General features: G+C 36.7%; 1 protein-coding gene across 1 annotated transcript in view; it reads left to right on the forward strand.

The window, feature by feature from the left end:
- Nucleotides 1–21,287, forward strand: part of NALCN (sodium leak channel, non-selective) — a 230,438-nt gene that overhangs the window by 112,254 nt on the left and 96,897 nt on the right. Inside the window, exons 11-13 of the mRNA XM_088051078.1 lie at nt 6,913–7,044; nt 13,365–13,532; nt 17,975–18,166. Coding sequence (XP_087907204.1) covers nt 6,913–7,044; nt 13,365–13,532; nt 17,975–18,166 — 492 coding nt within the window. The remainder of the gene's footprint in view (nt 1–6,912; nt 7,045–13,364; nt 13,533–17,974; nt 18,167–21,287) is intronic.

Below are 21,287 nucleotides of genomic sequence, written 5' to 3' on the forward strand. Positions count from 1 at the left end.
TTATAATGATGTGTGTAAACTGAACCACAGTGATCATGTTGCCAATATAATGTCTTTAAACAGGTATAGCTGGAAGCTTGGCTGGAATCTTTTAGCAGGGTCTAGCTTCCTTGTGCAAATAGCAAAAGCCAATGAAGACAAAAAGGAAGTAAGAACCTTGCCAGAGCCATTCCATTATGACACAGAGGAGGAGATACTAAAGGTTTATGAAGTATTAAAGTTTATTTAAAATCTAAAGAAATACAGATATGACTGTATTTTTATGATTGATGAATGCATAATTTAAGAGTATCAAAATGTGAAAAGGAAGCTGCTTACCCATATAGTGATTACCAAAGTCTTTTAGTTAAATTATGTTTACACTGTTCATTAATTGGTTTGGTACTTTTCAAGAGCTACCCTGCCAGTTTCACAGTTATGCACTCAAAGCTTTTCACACACTAAATAGCCAAAGTAAGGAAAGTTTTTCTACATATCAGATCCTCACTATGTCTTTCTCATTACTAATAAGTTTGATGTGTTTGTAGGTAATTTTTTATTCTTCAAGACTATTTGTTCTTTTTTTTTTTTTTTCTTAGACCACCACCAAGACAGTTAGTATTATCAGATGCAGTCTAAATTTCTGTAGCTCTAAACTGAAACCACTGAGCCCTTTGAGGACAGCTTTTTCAAGGTTTCACATGATAATATTGATTATCAGCTGGGTCAGTTTTGAGTTAGTAATATCAGGGTAATATGGCCCATGGGTTCTTGCATTATTAAGTTTGTCAGATGCTACAAGTTTGCAAAGTGTACCATCTTGCTTGGCAAGTAAGACCTATTATGGACTTGAAACAAAAATCCTATATGAAGGATTTTTGGTGATACAAAGAGTGACCTGATGTACATATCAAGCCCCCTAAGGGAATCTAGCATTAGGAAAATGTAGTTTCATATTCAGTAATTCCAGTTTGCTTAGTGACTGCATTTCACATGGACCACTGCTTTCCTGAGCCAGCGTCTGTGGCTCTGGCTGTGCAAAGTGGCAATTGTTGTGGATATTCTCCAGGGCAGTGAGCTGGCAAAGGCAAATTTATGTCACTCATCCTTCCTCTGCCATGCAGGAACGTGGGAGGAGTATTAAAGCAGTGTACCCCATTCTGATACTATGAGAGTGACATAATACTGCTTTAGGCCATGCATGGTAATGCTCTGTAAGACTAATTGAGCCAGGTAGTCTCTACCTGTCAGCAATTGCAGTGTCATTACTTGAGTTTTTGGGTCAATCTGGGATATTTCATACAGTTTTTCATTCAGAGTTCCTCAGGTGCACCAAGCATGTCCCTAGTGTTAAAGAAATTAGTAGTATCTAAGAAGTCTTTTTTGCATTTATGAAATTCCCATCTAAGCACAAAACAAATCCTTGGCTCCTTTTTGTGTTTCCAAACAATGAAAGAATTTGGATGATTAACAGTTTGCCATGTACTGATTTTTAAGGCCACTGCATCTCTAATGCACTGTGCCATACAGGTTCTTCAGTGTCCTGAACACTGAGAATTAGCATCCTGCATAAAGTCAGATGCCAGCATTATAGGTAATTCATAGCAAATGTAAGAAATTCATCGCTGTTGTAGTTGATTGATGGCAGCAGCAGGGCATTTCACTTGAGACTTCTTCAACACAGCTAATCTTAAATCCAATTTAATATTAGATACAATTTACCATGTATCTAGCTGACAGCAGCATCAGAGCATTTCTTTCATCTCATTCCTACACAGTTTAGGAAACATACATCCAAGGGCTAAAAAAAGGTCAGTAAATTAAACAAGAACAAAAATTGGCATTATATCTCCTCTTTCAAGTTTGCATGGAAAATTTTCCATGCCTATGTGCTCTGAAAAGGGCAGTAATCCAAATGATACACTGCTGATCCGATGATCCAAAATGACTTTCAGGGCTTGGGCAAGAGCTGTGGACTAAATTCAGCTTTCATTTAGGCCTCATTCCAAATACAGAAATACATAAAGAGACAGTGGATTCTCATGGTCGAACATAGCAGCAGAGGTGTGTCTGAACTGTTTTAAGGGTGCAAATACAAATTAAAATTCTGTGATGCGGAAAAAACAAACTAAGGCAGATTAGAGTAGGGAGAAAGCTGGGCACAGTAGGTGTGTGGGTGAGAGTATTGTGATTGATCTCCTAAAGATACAGCAGTCTGTCTGAGGCCAACAGCAAAGCTGCTTATCATGCCCAGCATTCGTGACAAGTGAGCAGCTAGATTCTGACATGACGTAAAAGAAAATCAAGAAACACAGATACCAATCTTACCCACATCAACTGGCCAATCCTGTGATTTAAAAATAACGATTTATTTTTTTTTTTTAGTCTCCTCAGCATAGCATTTTAGCTGTGTGTGCGGTGGAGGTATTTGCTCAGATACTTCTACCTTGCTGGCCTTGTGTGCTCTCTGTCTCTCTGCCAGCACCTAGGTGCTTTTATTGTTCCTCCCCACAGTTATCTTAATTTGTTGCCTCAGCCAGCTGTTCCTGCCTTCACATTGCCTGTGCCTGGCTTGCATCCTGTGTGAGCCTCCTTCCTTATTATCTTAATGTTGAATCACGTTATGCCAGGGTAATACTTTCTATTAGCTAAATAGTCTCATTTCAGTTTAATTGAGAAGGTGACCTTGATAACAAGCTTTATTGAATCTTACTGAAAAATAAATGGTGCTGCAAAGAGTCCAGAGAAGGGCAAGGACCCTGGTAAATGGGCTGGAGCAGAAGTCTTACAAGGAGGGAGCTGGGGATTTTTAGCCTGGAGAACAGGAGACTTGAGGAGGACCTCTTTAACTACTTGTGAGGAGGTTTTAGTAAGATGGGGGTCAGTCTCTTCTGCAGGTTGCAAGTGACATGATGAGAGGAAATGGCTTCAAGTTGCACCATGGGAGGTGTAAACTAGATATTAGAAGAAATTTCTTAATGGAAAGGGTGGTCAAACATTGGAATAGACTGCCCAGGGAAGTGGTGGAGTCACCATCCCTGGAATTTTAAGAAAACCTGTGGCTATGTCATTTGAGGACACAGTATAACAGTGAACATGGTGGTGGTGGTGCTAGGTTAGACTTGATGGTCTTCAGTCTTTTCCAACTTTAAGCATTCTGTGATTCTATGAACCAAACTATGATTAGGATATTATTTCTGTTATTGCTATTTATCATCCAGGATTAAATATGCCACTGCAAAATCTTTTTATGACTGTCTGTTCTGGTTCTGGCCAGGACAAGATTAGTCTTTGCAGTGGCCAGAACAGGGCATGACTAGAACCTGGAGATTATTCTGTACCACCTCACGTCATTGCTGGGACCAGGGGGGAAGGAGTCTCTTGCAATGAGAAGGAGTCTCCTTCGGGAGGGAATGGCAGGGGGAGTGCTCAGGTAATTCTGATTCTGAACATTTTGCACATGATTCATCACCTCTCTCTTGTATGCTTGTTATTAATGTTGTTGCTGTAACTGTTCACTTTCTTATCTCATTGCCATCTCCAGTAAATTGTCCTCAGTTCGCAATCTTTACCTTGTGTGCCTTCAATTCTCCTCTTCAGCCACCAGCAGGGGAGGGGGACAGGGGGAGTGAGCAAGTGGTAGTGTGGTTTGGAGCACTAAACTGAGGAGTAGCATTCCTAAATCACCAGTACCCAAAGGTACAGACTAGGGTGACAAAGTATGCATATATGTATATGCATATCAAGACAGTTTATGCATTTTTACTTTTCCTATATTACCATTCTGCTTCCCTGTGAAAGGAGATAAAAGTGCCTTTTGCAACCTCACTTACTAGTTTCTTTTAGCAAGTACTTTTACAATTGAGACAGAACACTTCATTATTATGATGGAAATTTTAACACCATTAAAAATACAGTGTAAAATATGCAGAGAGACTATCTGGTTAGAATTTGTATGTGAAATGGAAATATAAAGGATAGAATGACACCTGTTTTGAATCACACCACTGAAAAAAAGGCATGATTGATGCCAGTAGCCCTACCTTTAATTATTGTATTCTTATAGCTTGAGTTGTGGATTAAAAAGGAAGACCTTATTTAGCCACTATTTTGGTGAATTACATGTGCTTTAGGTATTATTAAGCCCTGCTTATTCTGTAAATTTCTGAATGTAAGGTTTATCTCCTAAACCTCTCTTTCTAGAATAGAATATACAACCATTTTATGTCGCTAGGGTCAAAAGAAAGCCGGCTTGCATGAGAAGGGTTTGAGCTGTCTTCTGTCTGCAATGCTAAAAAAGTCCAGATATTAAGAGACAAGAGGCAATTCTATCAGCTTCTATGGTTGTAAATATGTCTGTCCTTAGTCTCTATTCAGCTTCAATTTAAGCAAGCTGTCTTAAATTCCAGTGGAATTGAAGAGGGGATGAATTCTTCAGTAGGAAGGCATGAGGCTTTGCTAAAAGCTGAGCAAGTACTAGTCTTTGCAGCCTTCCATACATCCCATATTATGTACTAATTTCATCAAAAAAGAAACACATGACAACCCTGTATGAAGAATAGCTTGGTTAAGACGGAGCTTCAGGCAGGGTTAAACATAAAATGTTAATGCTGACAATTCATGAATATAACAATCTCAGCTCGTTAAAGACTGAGACAGTATTTTACAACGATATATATGAATTTTCTAACGTGTCAATATATCTTACAAATGTAAAAATGTGTGTTCCTTAAATTTTGCATACTTCTGAAGCAGATAATCTTTGAGATTCCTTTCAACCTAAACCATTCCATGATTCTATGAGTTTCACATTCACAAGTCTCACTTCTCTTAGGGAAGTGTAACTACTCTGCTAGAAGGACAATACAGCAGAAAACAGTCCAAGTTTCTGCACTGCAGTGGTGGTAACTTCCTAAAACATATATTGATGAGATCAGAATTTCTGGAGGGACCTCATACTTGCCAGGAAGGAGAAATTGGTCAGGTTGTGAGATTCAGGAGCATTCTCTTTTGCAATGACCATGAGAATGTGGAGTTCAGGGAGGAACAAAGCCAAAAGATGGGACCACAACCCTGGTGTTCAGACTTTTTCATGTTCAGGTGTCTGCTTGGAAGAATCCCACAGTATACAGTCCTAGAGATTAAAGGTTCCAGAAGAACTGATTGATTTTCAAGGATCTTCCTCCTTCAAGTTTAAAAATGGTCTCCTTCCAAGAGCAGGAAATCAAACAAATGTGGCAGGAGGTCCACATAATTGAAGCAGTAGCTCTGGACAAAACTCAGAATTGAAAAGGAAGCATACAAAAGATGGAATTAGGGCCAAGTGGCTCAGGAGGAATACAAATACCTATCTGAGAGTTGAGGTATAGGACTGAATCTGCCACGACATGGAAGGCAACAAGAAGGGCTTCTACATATGTAAGAGAAGCAAAAGAAAGACTAGAAAAATGTGTGTCTGCTGTTGAAAGGATTAGGAGACCTTACAAGGCAAGGCAATGACAGAGAAATGATTGAGGCCTTTTTCACCCATCTTGATAGGTAAGACTGACCTTCAGGAATCTCAAGCCCCTGAGTTTTAAGAGAAAGTCTGGAGCCATGATGAACAGCTGAACAAAGCAAAATACTCTTCCACTGTGAAGGTGGTCAAACAGTGGAACAGGTTGCAGAGACAGGTTGCAAAGCCTTCATCTGTCAAGATACTCAAACTCTGACTGAACAAAATTCCAAAATACCTGCTCTAGCTGACTCTGCTTAAGCAGGCAGTGCCAAACTAGATCATATAAAGTCCCTTCCAATATAAATAATTATGTGATTATGTGAACATAAACCAGTACATATACACAGAATCTTTAGGGGAAAGATGAAAGGAGGCAGAGTTCTTCTAAATTTTGAGTTCTATTTTTCCTGAAATTTTTTAGGCACTTTTACATATAAACTCAGGAACAAATAAAAATGGTCTTTTCCACTATAAGTGCAACTTACACACAAACACAAGGAACCATAATGGTACATAACTTACTCATATTAAAGACCTGAACTGTATTACTTGTGGAAATTTGTAAAACAATATCAATATTAATTACCATTCATTCAAAGACTTTTTTAATGTAAAATAGCAGTATGTTCTGTGTGTTTGACTAATTTCTACTGTGGCTGACCCAGTGAGGGAAGTGGTTAAGTTTTCAGGGTAATTCGTGAGTCCATGATCTTTCTGGTGGGGCTTAGAAGTTACTTCTTTGAACTTCTGCATACATCTTATGTATCTCATCAGTAATGTTTTGGCACCTCACAGATGTAAACTCCTGGACAGTGCTCTGTGCCTCTTTTTCTCTTTCCTGTGTGGCTGCATCAGCAGTGACGTAAAGCATTAAGTACACAGATACGAGAATTATCTGTGAGTACTTCGTAGCTCATAGGCCCAGATGTGTATATCTACTGTATGTAGATGTGTTTAATTCATTTGGGCAATAGTTTGACATCAAGTGAATACCATAAAATATGTGTTTCTTGAAAAAAGCAGTACACAAGATAGAAATTATATAACTTTTTCCTGAACAATAAGTCATCGAGATTTTAATGAATAAATCATAATGCAGGAGTATTAAACAAGACCAAATGACTAGATAGATGTGCTCTTTATACTTTAAAACATACTAAAGTAATGGATATCATATTAAATCATAAAACTTCAGTAAGAACTCAATTGGCAAATAAAAACTAAAAAGTAAAAAAAAAAATCTCAAAACCTGCACATGTAAACCCATTGAAGCAATATATTAAAACATATTTTAAAGAGTAATAAATTAGAATCATATGAAGAAGCTTTAGAATAACATGGTATTATAGTTGATTATGTTTTGACAAAGTAATAGGACTTTAAAATGCACATAGTTTGACTCCTTTTGATGATAAAATTTTCTTTTTCTTTTGTAGAAAATGATGAGGTCATCTGTGTTTCATATGTTCATACTAAGCATGGTTGCTGTCGATGTGATTGTTGCTGCTAGCAACTACTATAAAGGAGAAAATTTCAAGAGACAATATGATGAATTTTACCTTGCTGAGGTGAGTATGCTGATACGACTATCTGGGTAATTTTCAAGAGAAACTAAAGTAAAAAATGTGACTGTCAAGAACATTTTAGTGTGTAATTTTTTATTCCCTTAAGCATTCCAAGAATACTTTGCTAACTTGTTCAACTTCCTCTGCCTGACAATGGCTGACAGCCCTATCTTACAACATTTTGAAAGGTAATTTCCTCAAACAAAATGTTAGCGGTCATGAGCTGTGGCTTAAGTATAACATCTGCTTGCAATGCATGGCTGCTGAGTTGCTATCTTTCTCTGTCAGAAGTGTAACATTCAGAAGAATGTGACTTTAACAAGATGACAAAACGTTGCATTTAAAAAAATATGATATAGAACTTCTTCCAAAATCATCTTTATTTTGTATACATACTTAGCTGACAGAAGATCCATAAGCATAAACAAAATAGTGTTACAAACTGTCTGGCTTCAGAAGTTGCAAGAACACACCACAAAAAAAAAGATTTATTCAGTCATGAATTGTGTAAAGGAGGAGTCTGTGCTCCTGAACTAGTGAATTGGAGGCACAAGTGACATTCTGACAGGAGCCTGCTTGAGTCATTAGCTGGGCAAGGATCCTACTGTAGAGCATGCACTAGAGATCCTAGAACCTTGCCTGGACTGGGCACATTTCTACTTTATGCTTACTGCAGTTTCCCTGGCTTCAATAGTTACACAGTCCTTTGGAGCCAGAGGGGTCATTCTTAGACTAGAATGAATGACAGAAGAATGTTCCTGGTTGTTTCTCTGGTTTTGGTTGTTGTGTGGTTTCCTATATCTAAATATATTTGATATTCAGACTCACATGCCCAATTTCAAACCCTTTAGTCCACAACAGTACAATGCTTTATGAATCTCCTTTTTTTAAGGAAGGTTAAGTTGTTACATATTTTTTATCTTAGTTTTAGAATTTGTATTTGATCTCTTAAAATTATATGAAGTTCATACATGAAGTTCACTGGTTCTGGGACAGAAATGAGAGCAAAAAAACCTGTTAAAAACAGCATCAGAGTCCAAACCTTTAAAAAAATTACAGATTATAGACAGCAATGCTGCATCATTCTTCATTGTCTCTCATGCTGCTGGGGATTGCTGTATTTTGTATGAATATTGAGTCAATGTTGTTGTGAACAGCACTTACAAGAATAATTATGAAATGTGTTGTCTTATTTTATCTCAGCTTCTAAGACTATTTGAAAAACAACATGAACATTAAAATTATTATCATGAAAATAAGACATTGGAATAAAAACAGCAAATGCTGTGTTCTCATATAAAATGCTCCACAGATTTTAGAGCAGAATTGAGGACAGGGAAACTCATTTTAATCTCCATGATGGTTTAACCCCAGCCAGCAGCTCAGCCCCATGCATCCTGTTGTTTACTCTCCCTCAGTGGGATTGGGGCAGAGAATGATCAGAACAAAAGTGACATAACTCATGGGCTGAGGTAAAAACAATTTAACAGGTAAAGCAAAAGTCATGCACACGAGCAAAGCAAGGGATTAATTCACCATTTCCCATAGACAGGGAAACTGTCTCCAGGAAAACCAGGCTCCATCAGCCATACAACAGTAACTTGGGAAGACAAACAGTGTCGCTTTAAATATCACCCCCCTTCCTCCTGCTTCCTCTAGCCTTATATACTTGGCAAAATGTCCTGTGGCGTAGGATATCCTTGTGTTCAGTTGGGATCATCTATCCTGGCTGCTTCCCCCTCCCCAGTCTTTGGGCACCCCCAGCCTAATCACTGGTGGGGTGAGAGGCAGAAAAAGCCTTGACTCTGTACAAGCACTGCTCAGCAACAGCTGAAACAACTGCGTGTTACCAACACTGTTTCCAGCACAAATCCAAAATAGCACCATACAAACTATGATGGGGAAAATTAACTCTGTCACAGGCAAATCCAGTACAATATCCTTGGCTGGAAACAAATAATTAAGTCAGCATTAAAGCCTGAGGCCATGAACTCTGCACAGCAGACATTTTTGCTTTGTGCCCAGGATGCAGCAAGTGGAGCCTGGATTCCTAACAAAATAGCATTCATTCTATTTATATTTAAAATAGGGAACGTTGCATGTCCTATTTCTATTTTGGTTCTGAATATATAGTATAATTATGCTTTTATTAATCAGTGCTAGAAACAATCTCTTCAACATTTATTTCAAATATAAAGTTTGCAGAAGATTTTTTTTTTCAGTAGAAATACTTGCCAGGGTTTATTCAAGGTGAGTATATAATGTAGACTAGTGTATTATAATTCTGTCCTATAAGCAATGTCCAGTTTTCCTTAACAATACATTTTTCTCTTTCTGCATAGCTTAGATAATTGATTTCTTAGTGGAGAGGTTGTCAGAAAACTCATTTTTTCATCTTTTTATATTTCCAAGTATATGAGGCGAATTATTCTGGGATAGAGAAAGATGGGGTTTTTTTATTTGCAAACTATTTCTTATGTCCATAAATTGGGTTTCCTGGTTTTGTTTCTCTTTTTTTTTAATCCTGTGATGCTTTTACTAGAGGCACTATAAAAATCAAACTAACAGAATCCTAGTATGTTATAGAAGGAACAAAGTATCACAAGAGCAGAAGAATAAAAAAAGAATCCTGAGAGAGAGGAAAAATTGATAAGCTGGCGTCATTTCCTATTTGGTTGTTGTGGAACTTCTTTTTTGTAGCACAAAGGGTGTACAAAGGAAATATTTCTAAGAGCCTTGAAGAAGCGGAATACTCAAACAATGCAGGTTATTCAACAGTGTTTGTCTGCTTGGTGAAGAGGATGAGTTGGAGCAGGATGCACTTGTGTTGCTCTGTCTTTTCCATTAGAGAAGGCTACAGAAAGCTTTCACTTCAGTGGGAGCTGACTTGAGCAGCCAACAGTAGTGAGGATTCACTTTGCTAAAGGAAATAGCCAGATACAGCAAGCATATCTGGCTTTCTGATATATTTTCCAGAAGTTATCTTGGAAGCTGCTGGTTTTAGAAGACATGTCTAATAAAATATCTCACTTGGTCTATTCTATGTATCATACGTTGTAGTGGCCTAGAATTGTAGAAATACATCTGCTTAAATTCAGTGGGCAAATCTATATGAATTTATTAAGATGCCCCATACCAAGAAATGAAACCTGTTTTCATTGTTAGAAAGATAAGACAAATGCAAGAAAGCAAAGGTTAAACAAGAAGATAAAAGAAATTAATCTATACCCAGATCCCATTGTTTGCATAATTTTGTATACCCAGTAGTAAATAAGAGGTTCTGACAGGCATTTCAACTTGTATGCATCAGTTCTGCATAATAAGCAAAACCAGAATTTTAACAGCATGACTCAAAGCCCCAGCACAGTATCCTGGAAAGAGGAGAGCTTCAAACACACTTTGGTAATTTTTAATGAGGATGCTGACTTTAAGTGCACAATACCTAGACAGAATAGTGATGGATGTTTGTTTTCATATGGGTCTTCCATTGTAACATGTTACAGACTAGCTGTCTTATTTGAGTATGGTTCCTACAAATACTGTCTGAAGACTGGAGTCCAAAACCAGGTGCTCCTATATAGTTTCTCCTAGATTCCTTTTGTAACCTGTCCTCTTGCACTGCTGCCTTTGAGTAGCCTTTGTCTTGTCCTGGATGAGGGAAGGACTGAATGCTGTGTCAAATTGGGTAGTGAGGGAAATGCTAGAGGTCTGTGCCCTTAATCGCACTGATCCTCCTTGGAAGAATTCTTACCTTTCCTGACAGCTTGATAACCTTTTAAGTAGGACACAGTTACAAATTAAAAAACAATGTCAGTGTTGAATACTGACTGATAGTGAGCTTTGCCAAAAAAAATGTTGAGTGGCTACTCAGAAAAGTTAATGTTGATGAAGGTGCTATAAACTTTCCAGCTGGCCAAAAGGGACATGAGTATCAGGGAAATGGCCCATTCCTGTTAGCTTCTCTTTGTCCTCCCCAAAGCAGGATTGGCAACATAGTGGAGGGTGGCTGCTTGGCAATTGCTTACGCTTACACCTGTTTTTTCTGCTCTGGCTTCTTATGTGAGTTTGCTTTTGCCTTGTCTCTACAGCAATGAAAGGAATTTTTCCAACTTTAAAAAAAACTCATGAAACTATAAAATTGTATTGCATTTCACACCTAACAAAAAGTTCTAGTCAGGTATTCTGAATCTTCTCCTGTAATTAATTACAAGGAAGGAAAAAAATACAAGCTCTGTCAGCAGGAAGACAGGTGTATAAATGTAATCAGATGTTATGCAAACCATTTGATACATTTTTAAGTGCCAGTGGTTTGAATTCATTTGACAAGTATGTGAAATGCAAATGATCCTGCCCACACATTTTTAGAATAAATTAAAATACACTTAACATCATATTTGTTAGTCTTGTTCTAATAGGAAGCCTATGTGCTCTGAAGTGTGTATGTGTGTATTTAAATGCCATTGTTATTCCACCTGCTCTGAGTTGAACCCCAGATGCTTTCTAACCACTGTTCCATTTTGCCTAATTCAATGCCCTTCTTTTAGGACTCAGTTAGCTGTTGTGTCACTAAAAGTGAGCTTTACTTCTAATATTTTTTTTCTGCTACAACATCTTCCTTGTGTCTCTGACATTTTCATGTAAAGGAGTAGTCTCTTCAAAACTGCCTCATTGTTCTCCTGGAGCTCTTTGAGATCCCAGAACACAGGCTGAAAAACTGGCCATATCCATTTGAGGATAAGGGCATAAATGTGCCCCTTCACTGTCTGTGAATGAAAGCACACAAATGTTTCTTAGTAGTCTTTCTTTCCTAAGAAAAGGAAAATCTCCTGAAGAGATTTTTTGAGTGCTATAAAGCATTTTGACTCGATTTAATCGTTATGCAGACATTTGAAGCTTGATAACTATTTTACATGCCTTGAGGAAGTCATATAGTATAGCTAGTAGCACTGCTTGTAAATAGCTGTGTGGACTAGGGGAATAAACAAATGGCATAAACTTAAGTGTTTAATTTCCATCTCCAGTCCTGCCTGTGACAGTCCTGTACACATAAAATACATAAAATTCTATATAGCTATCTCACAACCTCCCTCTTTCATGTTGATAAATATATTTTTGATGGACTGTAGAGTTTAAATTTTAAATAACGTAAATACTTAAGGCAGCATCCCAGAGATTTTCATTGTCAGGGTCAGGATTAAAATCTTAGTCTCTAACTTTTTTATCCAAATTTCAGTAGACCTCATGGCCCACAGTCAATTAGTCTCTCTCCATCTTAACAGACTAATGATGCTTGTCTTCAAAGCAGATGTAAGCTGCATTTTCTTTATTTGTACTGCACTTTGAAAGCATTAGTTGTATTTAGATGTGACCTGATGTTACTTTAGTGTCTCTCTTTTAAGCCTCAGCTTGTGTAAAGGGTCAGAGAAGAACATTTCTGAGTCACAGAAAAGTATTTCCATTGCATATCCTGGCTGTTGGAAAGTGTGGAAGAGAGCATCTCAGAGTATATACAGTGATAAATTAAGAAGGAACATGAGGAAGTGTGCCTAGCCAGAAGGATTTTTGGTAGTGAGAGAAAATAAAATGAATCTTAAAGATGCAACCTCTGCTTTTTTTCAAACTGAACATTATGCATTTCACTGTGCAAATATTTCAAGAAAGGCCTCTGGAAGAACCCCAAAATCATTCTCTACAAGTAGATTTCTTCCCTTGTAACTTTCCACCATGTCCAAGTTCTATAACATCATTATGAAAATTAACTAATTCTGGACTGAACTTTGAATTTCCTCTCCTTTTAAAATATTTTTTAGTGTGTTTTTTTTTTAAAATTTGTTTAATTGTTTAATTGCTTAATGCTTAAAAAACATAACCTCTTTTCTATCTGTTTTGGTCGTCATATTGCTATGGATGTTTTAGAAAACTGAAGTAGCAAATTTCAAACTTTGATATCTTTCTTAGATCTCTTAAAGTTCTTCAGAAATCTCATATGTGTAACTTCATATTTTGAAAGAGTCATAAATCATATTTTCTTTTTTCTATATGTATTTAAAGTGAAAGATCATCTGGATAGATTTATTACTTCATGCTTTCCAAATCATGAAATCTACCTGTCTGTCTTGACTCTAGAAAATTTTATGAAGTGTAGTTTTTTATTGTTGATTCTGTTTAGAATATGGTGTCTTTTTATGAATATTGTATTTTTATGAATATTATTAAGATCTTTATTTTTATCATACAAAGCCCTCATAGACATCATGACATAGAAACATCTAATTTAACTCAGTGTTTTGAATGCCTCTTTCTTATTTTATATATTCGTCTAGGTTGCTTTTACAGTTCTGTTTGATTTAGAAGCTCTTCTGAAGATCTGGTGTTTGGGTTTCACAGGATACATCAGCTCATCTCTTCACAAGTTTGAGTTGCTGCTTGTAATCGGAACCACTCTCCATATTTATCCAGACCTTTATCACTCTCAATTTACATATTTTCAGGTATGATCAGCTACTTTTACTTTCTACCCTATATAACAAACTAAAACGTTACCCATCCACATTTCACACAAATTTCGATTTTCTCACAGTATTAACTAATTTTGAAAATAACTTCAAAATAAAAAAATCTGGTTTTAACTATATTCATTGGGTGGATTTACAAAAATAGGATTCTTTCTAACCTTGCTGAGAAGTCCTTTCTGTTATCAGTAACTCCCATTTCTTATCTGAGCTGCACTGTTCAGTAAGTTCTGGTTTGTTTCTTCATTGTCCTTCACTGAGCCTTGACCTTTTACACAGGTGTTCACATCACCTTCCTGTAGTGCCCACTGCTGCTTTCCTGACTGCTCACCCTGAGGCCTCAATTTACTTGCTGTTGTTTCTCCAAGTTTTTATCTCTGTGGGAATCACGTGCTAAGCTAAGTTACTGTGGGTCTTCTGAAGTAATTTCTCCAGAATCATCCTAGGCTTGGGTTTTATAGCTCTTCAGCCACTCCTTAACTTGAGGGAAATTGTGTTTATTGAGGCTTTTCCTGCATTTTCACTTGGGTGAAGAGCAGGAAAGAGAGACAAAAAAAGACTGATTAATTCTGACTTATGATTCTTCTTGTCAGCCAGCCCAACCAATTCCCCATTCATCCTCCTTCAAGTGCTTAGGGCTGATCCCTAAAACAGAGTTTTGGTAGAAAGCACTGGGATTCATTATGTGTTACGTTCCACAGTGCTGATGGAAGGATTTTTTTTAAGAATATATATTAAAGTCTTTATATCTGCTCATTATTCAGCAATGGATTGGCATGTGCATAAGTAAAACTCAAAAAGAGAAAATAATAAATCATCAGACAGTGTCCTGTCAATAAATATGATTAGTTATAATGACAAATACTGTGAAAATGAATACTTCATGGGTGAAGCAGTCTCCCCAAGTGTGGGTTGAAACATAATGGCCTTTTCAGATTTCTGCAAATGTCATCCAGTATTTTTTCTAAATGGTTCTGCAAACTTCAAGAAAGATTTCTGGATGAAAAAATATATTTTGTTTTCACTTGATATAATTTGAAGACTTTTAAGTCATTACAGCTTTTATTTTGCCATCCAAATATGTAGAATGTTGTTACTCAATGCAGCATGATACATCAAAGATGCAAGGAAGGATGATCTGTCAGGAGTATGCAATTTCACTCTTGTGTCAATAGCACACAGGGAGTGTAGCTGGGAGCTCTCAGTTAAAGCAGTCAGCAATTTAGTTAATAATTGGTTGATATTTATTAGGACATAGTCCACTTATGACTGGTGGTTTCTTTGTAAGAATTTTCAGCATAAACTATAAAGGTTGGACTAAATGGATGACATCATCACTAACTCATAGGATTGAAAGTATAATTAAAATGTAGGCAGATGCTGGTATTAAAATAATAAATCTTTTCTTTATAATGTATTTAATTAGTTTAGTGGAGCGATGGTGGTGGTGGTATTTTAATTACACAGTGCTGGCTTTTATTTCAGAAAATTTCAAGATGTGATTTTTTTTTCCAAAATACATGAAAGACATACGTTTTACAAGCAGAAACACCTGCTACACTGAAAGATTTGGGTTGTATTTTGCAATCCAATTTCCCCAGTAGGCAAATGATTGGAAGGTTGCAAAATACCTTTGATGTCAGCATGTAAGGCACACACCATATTCCTCCACAGTTAAGTTCTGGGCAAGCTAGATAACACATTTACAAGTCAACCAAGGTCAAACAGTCTTTTTCACATGAATACTTTTTAATGTTAGGCAGATATCCAGACATTTAGGTATTCATGATGACAGGATAAATGTGTTCCTTGTCAACCAACAAAACAGATTACTGAAGACAGAAGTCCTTCTTGACACATTGCAGGATAGCAAGCAAGAATTATTGTTTGGCTTGTCTAGTCCTCCTTGCATACATTTAAGTTTGCATTATTCATTGGTCTATATCATTACCCTTTGCCAACATATCACTCAGTCTTTACTACATTGGCTACTGTCCACCCTCCCACCTATCTTCCTTGCATTCACTGCACATTCGTTCAAGACACTTTGTAAAGCCCTCTGTGGAAGACTACAGCAAAGGACTGTTACGTAGATATGTCTGTAAGACATAAAATTAGTGAAGAAATGACAGATTTTGCAGAGATGTGTAATGAACCAGCATAAAATGGAGAGATTTAAACACAATTTAACCTATACTGGGCTGAAGAGATGGTATTGTATTTGTTCCTGGAGAAAATGCTGCTGAGTCATTTTCTAAATAATTATCATCCCATGCAGGAGATACAGCCATTACTTGTAACAAAGCTGTGGTTTCTTTTTTGTATTATTCATTTTGATTTGTTTTTAATGTATTTTTACATTTAATCCAAATAGTGCATCTTCTACAGCTCCTAAATTTAATACAATTTGCAATCCAATTACACAAAATGCATAAATTCATTAGAGTGTACTTATGCTAGATTCAATTTGTTACCTAATGAAAATAAATGAAGAAACCAAATAGTATCAATAAGATTAGTGTGTTGCTTAAAGGTCAATTAAAGTTCCCCAAAGAAAGGGGAAAAAAGTAAAGGCAGATAATTGAGTTAATCTAAAACACCACTCAGAATACCAACTAGCATGAAATCTCCCCACTGGGGTCTGTGTTGAAACTAGTATTGATGGGAGCAGAGCTAACATTTATACCATGAGTAAATCTTGTAAGTAAGAAGGCACCATGTTTACATTATAATAGTACTTGGAAATCTCCCTCATCTCACTGTCTGCCTTGGTAGCCAGTTTCATGTATTCAGATTATATGTAATGTAGTCTTGATACCAATATGAAAGCACGGGCTTTATCTCACCTTGTGCTAATGTTGTGAAAGTTAAGCTGTCCAGTGTAACCTCTGAATCTAGGACCCTTGTTTGTCACTGAAGACAGTGGATGCTTATCCCATCTCACGTAAGGGCTCTGGTATGTTTGGAATAAGTTCCTCTCTTGAGCTGACTCTTTCTTCCTCCACTTTGGTGGTTAAATCTAGATGGCAAGCATATTCTGCATAGCTTACAAATGGGTAGGGACATGAGCTTCATGTGAAATCTAAAGGTGCACATTATTAGCAAACTACAGGGCACAGTGAACTCATTCTATGAACAGCTTCTGTGATACTTATTTTCTTTCCAAAAACAGCATAGTTATTGTATTTGACTTGTACATAAGGTCACACAATAATTGCACTGTAATTCCTACCTTTCAGTTTCAGTATGATTCCTGTGGAAATCCAGGTGACACCTTGGGATAGAGAGCCTTTTTCTTCCTAAAGTTGCCCCATATGCTGCTGTCCGTTGTCTTCAGCAGCTGTGGCTGCCACTGACTCTTGTTGATACTGATGTTCGTGTCACTGTGTCAACATCAATGCAAAAATAAGAGAATCAAAGCTGTCAGCAGCTCTTTCAAAGTAGACTCAGCAGTGGATGGGTCAGGAGTTCCACACAAGATCAAAGTTTTGCTGCCAGTACTGAGAGGTGTCAAATATGTCAGGGGCAAACAGTGCTATTGTGAGATACTGAGTTTCTCTGATACTGAGAAACATGACCCAAAATTTGCCACATTATATATAATATGAAATAGCAAAATATGTTCATTACCAAATTTGCTAGGTTATTTGGTACGTAATGCCAAACAATTTCGCTTCAGGTCACTGAAGCAGAGAGATGATCTGTGGAAAAAGACGTGGCAGTTCTTTGTGTGAATATGTAATCTGGTATAAAAAACATCATAAAATCAGAGAAATCTAAGTTGGAAGTGGCTTTTCAAAGCCATATCATTGAGCCTGCTGCTCAAGGCAGAGTTTTCATCAAAGACTTTTCAGAACCCTGTCCATTTAGTATATGAATGAAATTTTAACAGGGATCATAATCAAACAGGATCCATTTACCTAGCACTTCAGTAGATTCTCAGTTGCTAAATCTAGGCGGATGTGCTTTAAGTCCTACCTGAAGGCATTCTTATGTTTGGTAACACACTATAAACCTCCTTTGGTCTCTGATTCCACATTACATTCATATTTGGTATCTGTGATGTGTTTTGTCTATGTCTTTGTTCCCTTTGTTACCCCAAAACCGGCTTCACTCAATTGCATTTCTGAAATGACTCTTCAGGACTGGTGAGCTGACTACAGCCTTGGGGAATTTGGGCTGTCCCTTGCCTGTACTATCATCCCATTCCTGTAAGCCTCAACGCTGCTTATGCTCCTGGATTTGTGGTTTTAACCTGACACACAACTGGTCCATCTATTACGAGTGGTGGCAATTTGATGTTTATTGGTCTGCAAGGCTGCAGGTCCCTTTTTGGCCATGAATGTCCAAGATTTTGAAAGTTTTTTATTAATGTGATAATCGAATAATTGATACAGTTGCATTCTTCTCTTTCTTTGCAGGTTCTTAGAGTAGTTCGGCTTATAAAGATTTCTCCGGCTTTGGAAGATTTTGTGTATAAGATATTTGGACCAGGAAAAAAACTTGGGAGTTTGGTAGTATTTACTGCCAGCCTTTTGATTGTAATGTCAGCAATCAGTTTACAGATGTTTTGCTTTGTGGAAGAGCTGGATAGATTTACAACCTTTCCAAGGGCAAGTATAAACAGCACTGATTACTCATTTGCTTGTCACTATTTTCTTATCATGGATATTTTCTTACCATTGATTTCAGATTTGACAGTGTTTGGTAAATGATTGGACCTAGTGATCTTAAAGGTCCTTTCCATCCTAATAATTCTGTGATTCTGTTTGGGTTTAATCTAGCAAGTAGAGCTAAACATTATACAGCCACTTGTTCAATCCTCCCCCTGCAGTGGGATAGAGGAGAGAAGTGCAGGGGAAAAAAAGCAAAATTTGCGGTCTGAGATGAAGAAATTTAGTAGGACAGGAACGGGAGACAATAATGATAAAATAATTAGAATATACAAAATCATTGTATTTGTATACAAAATATACAAATACATTGTGGCTCACAATGCCATTGCTGAGTGTATGTTGACTGATGCTCAGCCAGCCCTCAGCTCATAACCAGGTTTCCCCTAGTTTATATAGGGACCATGATGGCATATAGGATGGGATATCTATCCCTTTAGTCATTTGGGGTCACTTGTCCTGGCTGTTTGCCCTCACAACCTCTTGTGCACCCTCAGCTTGTTCACTGGTGGGATGAGAGGCAGGAAAAGCCCTAACTCTGTGCAAACACTGCTCAGCACCAACTGAAAAATCAGAGTATTGTCAATATTGTTCTCATCTTAAATCCAAAATATAGCACTGTGCCAACTACTAGGAAGAAAACTAGTCCTATCCCAGCCCAAACCAGGACAGATTAGAATCTGTCATATTTGTTATTACATTAGCAGTCTTACTTTAACAGTCACCCCAGGACACTGAGCAATGTGATGCAGTTTATCTCCATATGTATAGATTAAAAGAAATATATTTTCTGTGTGTAATAGTCTTCCTGTAGTCCTTGTGTAGTGAAAACCAGCTTTCTTTGTGATAGGTATTCTATTTCTGCTGTCAAGGGAACTCAGAGAAATTTTACCCATGTACCATGATGAAGACACAGCCCAGCATATGGCTTTAACAGTACTCTATCATGTTACAGGAAGAGGATTCATGTCCACAGGCATGAACATTATCCCAAGAATTTATATAAAACATGTCTACACATGATTTATATCTTCATATTATGAAACTGGTTGTTCTTGATGTGTACAGGAATGCTTGTTTTACACAGGATTATAAAACCTGTCTGCATTGACAAAATAAGTGTTTGCCTTTTGGGTATATATAATGGATATTTATGGGCATTGCGTTAATTCAGAACAGAACACTGAAAATCAGTGGAAATTGAAGCTAATGTATTTATTGAAGCACACTGTTCTGAATGAAAATAGTGCAATTTCTTTAATAGTGGATTAGACTGAGCATACATGGATTGGTTCCAGTGACAATTTATTTGTTTCTGTCATTCCAGTTTGGGTATCCAATGTATCTATTTTAGTGAAAGTGCATTGGTTGGAACAATTAAATAACAATGAATGATGCAGCCTCAAGGGTCATGTATTTAGCGAACAAAATGGCTAAACAACAATTTGTAATTATCAAGCTGAACTTGATGTATGGGAAGCTGGCCATCCAATGTGAGACAATGCTTACCCACAGGGAATAATGTAACTATGCTTCCTATTTTGGAAAACATGCTTAGAAAAGTAGCCACTAGAATTAGATACTCAGCATCGTTCATTAAATGCTGAATTAAAAAAAAAAAATAAAATAAAACTTAAGCTTTCCTAATTAAGTCAGGTCTCTAAATCAGGTGATATTACCACCATATTCTATTTTCAATTCCCATGCACAACTTCTGAAAAAACTGCAGGTTTCAAATCACCATGGAATTTTGGTTTAGAATTATTTTATTATTTATGCAAAATGTCAATGAAAGTCCTGAAAGAATAATTGTAGTATGATCAAAATAAGATAAGATTGCAATCACCTTCACATTTTAACTAGATAAATTGATATAAGTACCTGAGAAAGATCCACTTGCAATGAAAAATGGCCAATTTATGTCAATATATTAATAAAGTTTTGGATTATATTGAGCATTTTAATCTGCTGACATTTAAGCTTAAATAAGGGCTTCTAGCATATTGAATTTTAACAGGTATATGTAAATACTAAATACATGCTTGAAGAGTGAGAAAATATTTTCTCCAACAAATCATACAGCTTTTACAAACAGAAAATTACTTTACTGGTCTTCTATTTTATGACAATTAGTGGAAAAGAGAAGAGCTGTTAGCAACAGCTAGAAAATAGAAGAGTGTTCCAGCAATACTGAATTGAAATGTATTCAGTATTTTTCATATGATAGCCAGCAGCATGAGTCCCTCATTATTTTGTTTAATGTATTCATATTCACCTCATTATATTTGTTTCAGAAGTGTATAATTTACAGTATTTGGTTACTTTTTGTAGTTTTATAGTGAAGTATCTCTTATTAGGTTAAAATAGTGAATTTTTTTTTACTCAAAATTGTGATTGATCATGTGTAATAGTGGCATCCCTCTGAAGGAGTGGGTCTTCCTAGAGAAGTCTGGGAGCTCTCAAATTTCCTTTCCTGAAGAAAGATCACTGAATCAGTTTGCAATAAGACAATTATAATTATTTTCAAAACGTGACTGAAGACATGCTATATAACATACTAGATTATAAGAAGTCTGCAGTACCAGAATTTGCAAAGATAAATTATTGGAACTTGACCTCAAAGAGGAGCAAACCTTAAATAGCCAGGACTGTTGCTGTGAATTTTTTCAGTTACAAATACAGAGGAAAAGCATGATAACAAAAATGGTGACACTAAATTTTGAGTTTGTACATTAAAGTGCTTTCTACACTGAAACCGACAAAACCTAAAATCATTTTGAAACTAAGTGCTTTATAAGAAGGCACAGTATGGGTTTTGGAACAAATAGACCTCCTCCTTTTGCTAATGTCTCTAAATTGCATGTTTTCACATGGTTTCCTGATGAAAATCAATAGGCACAAGCTCAATGTTGCCATAGCTACTAATTTCACCCTTCTTTTGGCCATTACAGCTTGCCAAATGGACTGACTTTCTCTCTAATACTGAGTACAAAAATATAGATGTTTGCTTTGCTGTTTTTAACCATCTGCTATCTGTTATTTTTGCACAACTTCTTGGGCT

Source organism: Pseudopodoces humilis, chromosome 2 (genome assembly GCF_049639895.1).
Source record: "Pseudopodoces humilis isolate 2021_Gansu_Grassland_sample_001 chromosome 2, ASM4963989v1, whole genome shotgun sequence".
In the NCBI taxonomy this organism is placed as follows: domain Eukaryota; kingdom Metazoa; phylum Chordata; class Aves; order Passeriformes; family Paridae; genus Pseudopodoces; species Pseudopodoces humilis.